The sequence below is a fragment of the Strongylocentrotus purpuratus genome, unplaced genomic scaffold (genome assembly GCF_000002235.5).
Source record: "Strongylocentrotus purpuratus isolate Spur 01 unplaced genomic scaffold, Spur_5.0 spur5_scaffold_16, whole genome shotgun sequence".
NCBI lineage: Eukaryota > Metazoa > Echinodermata > Echinoidea > Camarodonta > Strongylocentrotidae > Strongylocentrotus > Strongylocentrotus purpuratus.
Genome location: NW_022145601.1, coordinates 33,200,096 through 33,206,810, shown reverse-complemented (window position 1 = coordinate 33,206,810; position 6,715 = coordinate 33,200,096). Strand labels below are relative to the sequence as shown.

Here is a 6,715-nt window from a genome sequence, read left to right as displayed (position 1 = left end):
ACGTATGTCAAAGGTCAAGGGTCACAGAGGTCAACTTATGAAATTCCATACATTGAGATTGTTATCATGATATCTCAAGAACCACTGGAGATTTAAACTTCAAACTTAGTGATAGTGTGTATCACTATAGGAAAACAATCTGATTAGATTTTGGAGCACGTATGTCAAAGGTCAAGGGTCACAGAGGTCAACTTATGAAATTCCATACATTGAGATTGTTATCATGATATCTCAAGAACCACTGGAGATTTAAACTTCAAACTTAGTGATAGTGTGTATCACTATAGGAAAACAATCTGATTAGATTTTGGAGCACGTAGGTCAAAGGTCAAGGGTCACAGAGGTCAACTTATGAAATTCCATACATTGAGATTGTTATCATGATATCTCAAGAACCACTGGAGATGTAAAAACTTCAAACTTAATGATAGTGTGTATCACCATAGGAAGACAATCTGATTAGATTTTGGAGCACGTAGGTCAAAGGTCAAAGGCCACAGCGCACATTATGAATGCAAAAACAGCTTGTGATCGCGTTATCTCAAGAACCGATTGATGGATTCATGCCAAAATTAGGTCATGTTTGTTACTTGCAGAGCCAATGAACTGAGTAGATTCTTGGTTCATAAGGTCAAAGCTCAAAGGTCATGGGCCCATTATGTATGCAAAAATAGCTTGTGAACGCATTCTCATTAGAACTGACAGATGGATTACTATTTAACTCAGAACATCTTGCAGAACCAATGAACTGAGTAGATTTTATGGTCATGAGGTCAAAGATCAAAGGGTCATATATGTATATGAGAAATTGCTTGTAATCACAATATTCTGAGAACCTGTCAATGGATTACCATTGAACGTGAATTCAATTTTTTTTTCTGTTTTGGTTTGTAAAATTGCTCTATAACGGAGGCATCATTTTCGACTGCGCGCAGTCGAATTCCATCTAGTTTGTACTTTTTTCTTAATTAGCAGAAGTCTTTGTTTGAAAAGTTTGCATTACGCAGGGCTCAACACTGGCAGGCACCCTGGACACATGGGCATTCAAAATCTCTGTCCTGATCCCCAAGATTTTGAAGTGTTTACATCGGGCTCATGTATCAGATTGTAAATACAGTCAAACCTGTCTATAGTGACGGCCTTAGGGAAACACAAAAAGTGGTCTTTGTAGACAGGTTCCTTTAGTACATGTTTCATTGAGAAACTATTATGAAGGGAAACAAACAATGTGGTCTTTGTAGACAGGTGGTCACTAAAGCAGGTTTGACTGTAGTTAAATCTGGACCCCTTTTGAAAATAGCTCTGCAATACTGATTTCATTTATTAAGGTGTTATTGATTCATTACGTAGTGGACAAGTCGTCGGACTGGATCACAGGGTCCATGGATCGAGTCCCGCCGTGGCACTAATGTCCTTTGGCAAGACATTAATCTACATTTGCCACTCTCCACCCAGGTCTTAAATGGTTACCGGTAGGAAGGAATTCCTTGAATGCTGTGAGCGCCAAAATCGGCAGCCTAGCAGAGCCAGGTAATATTGAAGCACCTTGAGCACCTTGCGTGGTGGATGTGAGCGCTATATAAATATCTGATATTATTATTATATCTACAGCTGGTGTATGCACCTGAGGAAGAGGATTGCACAGAGGGCGATGAGAACACCCCAACAAAGGGAAAGAAGAAAGATTCCCCGAAACTATCCAAGAAAACTCGGATCCTTCACCCCCCGGACAGCAACGTCAACTCAGCGACGTCGCAATCTGCCAACAGAGCTGCCAGCATTCCACCGCCTTTCCTTCAGAACAATGTGAACAGTGATGGATCAGGGAGCAGTGTGAACACACCTACTCGGAAGAGAAAGACTCGCAGTGGTGTTGAATCCCTCTCCTCCCACCAAGACAATGAGAATAAGACTCAGGACGGGGAAGAGAATACCCAACCCTTAATGAATTCAGATTCATCGTTGAGAGGAAAACCAAAGCGAGGGCGTGGGAGACCCCCCTTCACGACAGGATCAGCTCGTGGAAGGGGTAGCACTGGGGGTGTAGCACGGGGAAGGGGTAGCACTGGGGGATCAGCTCGTGGAAGGGGTAGCACTGGGGGATCAGCTCGTGGAAGGGGTAGCACTGGGGGTGTAGCACGAGGAAGGGGTAGTACTAGGGGATTAGGACGTGGGAGGGGGAGGGGAAGGGGGCGAGGAAGGGGGCAAGGAGATTCTGAGAAGATGGAGACAGAAGAACCTGGGACCTTGTCTCGAGAGGAGGCTCAGCATGGAGTGTCAACTAGCAGTGGAGCAGCTCAGCAATTTAATTTTGAATTTGAATCAGGTACAAATCTAACCCTATTAATATTCTCACTACCTCTCGGTTCTTTGTTAAATCTGTGTCATTTGGAAACCATCAGTAAGTGTAGCATGATAGCATGTTGCACATTATGCTCTACTAAAAAAACATGCAAAACAGACCAATGACTATTGATAAAAATGCAATAAAGAATTACAAATTTATGAACTTGTAGTTGTAAAATTGACAACTCCTTGTTTGTCATCAGATCAGGGCCCTGTTGCAGAAAGCTTACCATTGATGGCAACTTGCCATCAATTGTAACTTCCATGGATTTTGATTGGCTGTTGAGTGATGTTAACACATTGATGGCCATCATTACCATCAGTGGTAAGTTTTATGTAACAGGCCAGCTCTCTCTATCCCTTTGTTTCATGTATGCTGGTATATACTTAAAAAGAGTGTGAGAAATACTTGCTATAGTATGTACATGTAGGCATTAACTGTGGGATTTGTGTATTCTCTTAGAGTCTTCGGTGGTAAGAGCTTTATAAGCACGGTTTTTATTATTATTATTATCATTATTCTCATCCGTATTCATTTCAGAGAGTGGAAGTGACGAGGATATGTCCCTTCATCGGCAGGTTGACGCGATATGTAAGAGGGATTTTGAAAACTCAGATTCAGACTCGATTAAGAGTAGACCAGGATCATCCAGATCAAGCTCATCCAAGGGAAAGTCACCTAAGAATAGTGGACCCTCCAAGTCTGAGCATAAAACCATGGATATGAAAAAAGGTAATTATAAATAATTTATAAGCAAATAGTTTTGTATACATGTATTTTTTTTAGTATAACAGGGGCACTGACATGTTTTGTGAGTTGTTGTCTTTGTGATAATTGACTCAGACTTCCAACAAAACATGCTTTTACTTGCATTGTCAGTTCATTCTCTTATGTTTGGGACAAAAGAACAATTGATATTCATATTAATATGATATGCTTGTGAAATAGTGACTTATACAGTATTGTAATAATGATCATAATGATGGGATTTTGTTGAAGGAATGTTATTAGATCAAGCTTCTTTTCTTACTCTAAATGTGTGAATTTGACTTCTTACTCATTGCCATTTTATTAAAGCCCCTCTAAAGTGTTGGGAGCCCCAAATTCGCAAAAAAATTGATGGCAAAATTTCACTTCAATTGTATCATAATGTGAAAGTGGATGTCATTTAAGACACACTTCTGCAAAGATCCTCCCCCCAAAAAAAAAGAAAAGAAAAGAAAAAAAGAAAAAGAATGTGTTTGAAGACAAATATTGATTAAAAAATAGATAATTTGGGTTTTCTGTTGTACGCAAAAAACCTAGATTTTATATTCTTTCATCACTATTCATTTGTTTTGAAAATCCTTGAAGAAATGTGTCTTAAATGACATCCTCTTTCACATCGTGATACTATTTAAGTGCAATTTTGCCATCACATCTTTGGGGCTTTCAACACTTTAGAGGGGCCTTTATAGCAGTTTATTTATTCAGTGTTCAAAGTATTACAGAGCCTCTAAACGTTTATGGTTTTTAAGTTTATAAACTTGTAATAGGAGTTACATGAGACAAGCTTGACAAAACTGCTCATCTTGATCTGAATACTGTTACTATGTTCCATTATATCTTCAAAATGTATCATGATTCTTGACTTTTCTTGTTAATTTCAGTAAAAACAAGCATTTCTTTGTGTAAAAATACATGCTTTATTACAATGTTGGCAGTTCAAACCGCCTTCGATGGTGCAAGGTTGAATGCCAATAATACTGTTGTACATTTACATCTTCCACATTGTCAGTCTCTCTCTCTCTCTCTCTCTCTCTCTCTCTCTAAGTGCCATATCGATTGACTTTGGCGATCATGCTGTTTCACAACCCTCGGTTCCTAGCCTTCTCTATTAGCACAACTCCCAGTTCTTTCTCTCGTCTCTCTTCCAACAATTTCTGCAGACTGTCCATCCAAAGTATCCTCCTTCTTCCCCTACTCCTTCTTACCACAATTTTCCCTGTCAAAGCAAGGTTCTCTAGGCCTTGTTTACGTGTAATGTGACCCATGAACTTCAACTGCCTAATCAACATCTCACGTATCATTTTCCTTTGCACTCCAGCTCTTCTAAGAACTTCCTCATTACTAACTTCGTCAGTCCAAGGGATTTTCATCATTCTTCTCAAAAACCACATTTCTCAACTTTCCAAGTGCTTTTTAGTATCAGAGGCTAAAGTCCATGTTTCACTACCATACATAAGTACTGGGTAGATATAACAATTCAGTACTCTTATTCTGGTCCTCGTACCCATTGTGCAATTTGTCATGATAACATTTGAATGAATTGTCAGTCTACTGCACGTTATTCTCCATGTCTCCTTGATTGTGTAGGAGGAGAGAGCGCATCATCCTCGCAGGGTCTTCGCAAAAAGAGAGCCGCACCTTCCTTCTCCCAGAAAGATGACGTAACCCTAACAGAATACAACTCCCTGCCCTGTGCATCCCCTACATGCTGTAGACCTATAGACAGCACGGTCACATGGGTAAGCGTAGATCATGTGTGCCAGCCAGGCAGAATGGTCCAAACTCCAAACAGAAATTGTCTATTATTTTTTTTCCAGTTCTTAGTTTCTTGATTTAACTTGTTCCTTTTAGTTTCCGTTTATATTGTTCAATTTCGGATTTCTGTTTCATTCTTGTGTTTTTCTCTGATAAGTGCAAGTCAAAAAGCTTAAGTAAGGCTCTTTTCAACGCAATTCTCCTACTTTAAAATTGTAAATGATTGTATTTAGTCAAAGAGATTCCAAATGTGTTTGGGTGGGATTTGACCCCCCCCCCCCCCGAAAAAATACTTCACATCATCTGTTGGATCCAGAAGGGTATTAAACCATACATGTATGCCTTAAAGGGATTGTTAATCAATGTTAAATCTGAGATGCACGGCGCTAAGTGTTATCAGTGTCTGTGATATGGTGTTATAGTGAAGGCCTAACAAAATTGCACTTCAAAATATCAAGAAGTGCCTCAAAAAAGTAAAAACCTTTGAGTGACCGGTTTTACCATACTCGTTTTCCCCAATAGACTGCAGTGTTATGAAAACCATTTGGCAAACGCAAAATTTGATTTCGATTTTCAATCATAAATATCTTGATAATCAGACAGGCAATCGGCTTGTAAAAGTCATGGGATTCTTGACTGACCTCAAGGTTTATAATTATCATTGCAGCATGAGCTAAATCAAGGATTTTTTTAAAGGATCTAAGACAAAGTTACCGGATCCCTTTAACACAGATTGTAATCAAGTGTTGGCCTTTTCTTTTGTTTCCAGGTCCAATGCGATGACTGTGATGACTGGTACCATGTGACCTGCGCAGGATGTGATTATAACAAGGTCAAACGGGTGGATTATCAGTTCTACTGTGGATGCAAACCAAGGAAAATAAAGAAGTGAAAGACTCTCTCTCTCTCTCTCTCTCTCTGACTGCCCTACCCATCTCTCTGCATACGATGTGATTATAACAAGGTCAAACGGGCGGATTATCAGTTCTACTGTGGATGCAAACCAAGGAAAATAAAGAAGTGAAAGACTCTCTCTCTCTCTCTCTCTGACTGCCCTACCCATCTCTGCACACGATGTGATTATAACAAGATCAAACGAGCTGATTATCAGGTTAACTGTAGAGGATGCAAGCCCAAGACATCTGAGAAGTTCAAAGTGAAGTCACTGTGAACACTATGCATTCACAGTTTGAAAGAACATGTTATCTTTAAAGCCCCACTGCACTAACTTATAGGTACTTGGGCCCTCTACATATAGAAAACAATGCCTTAGCGGTGCCTGTTTGTCCTCTACGATCCCCTTTTTCTTATGTGAATTAAGAGCTGAGTCAATGAGATAACTACCTGTCCGTGACCTTGCAGGGAGGTCTAATCCCCCTGGCTAAATTAGTGCAGACAGACTTTAAGTACAAACAAAGATCTTTGACTTTACATGGGAACTTTTACTGAATTTGTCAGACCGTCATGACAAAAAATGCCTCATGTATAATTTTTTCATGAGTTTCAAAACAAATTAAACATTGTGTTTAAAATGGCGACCATGGATACTTTGGTATGAAAATATGAGATTGATTTTGCCCTTCTCTTGCTATTAAAGAATCTTGTGTATGGACCAAATTATTCTTGTTATGTACCGATACTAATTATTCACCTAAATGATATTATTTTGACATGTAGTCAACGATTGTTTAATTTTTTTCTTCTTCTAGAACTGTTTAGTTTAATAATAAGATACGTAAAATAAAGGAGTGTGCTGGTTTGATATCTGTTTAATATTAATAATAATAAATTTATATAGCGCAGCTTTTATACAAAATATATTCGGCTGCGCTGGTTAAGAGCTCC

At 39.1% G+C, this 6,715-nt stretch overlaps 1 protein-coding gene across 2 annotated transcripts in view; it reads left to right on the top strand.

Annotated features, from left to right (window-relative positions):
* The window catches only part of LOC587946 (protein qua-1), an 11,858-nt gene extending 5,368 nt beyond the window's left edge, over positions 1 to 6,490 (top strand). Inside the window, exons 4-7 of one of the 2 annotated variants that reach the window (XM_030987317.1) lie at positions 1,612 to 2,326; positions 2,888 to 3,079; positions 4,703 to 4,854; positions 5,640 to 6,490. In XM_030987317.1, the coding sequence (XP_030843177.1) occupies positions 1,612 to 2,326; positions 2,888 to 3,079; positions 4,703 to 4,854; positions 5,640 to 5,762 (1,182 nt within the window). In that variant the 3' untranslated portion in view covers positions 5,763 to 6,490. The remainder of the gene's footprint in view (positions 1 to 1,611; positions 2,327 to 2,887; positions 3,080 to 4,702; positions 4,855 to 5,639) is intronic. The other variant, XM_030987318.1, reaches the window with a different exon arrangement.
* The last annotated feature ends 225 nt before the right edge of the window (positions 6,491 to 6,715 follow it).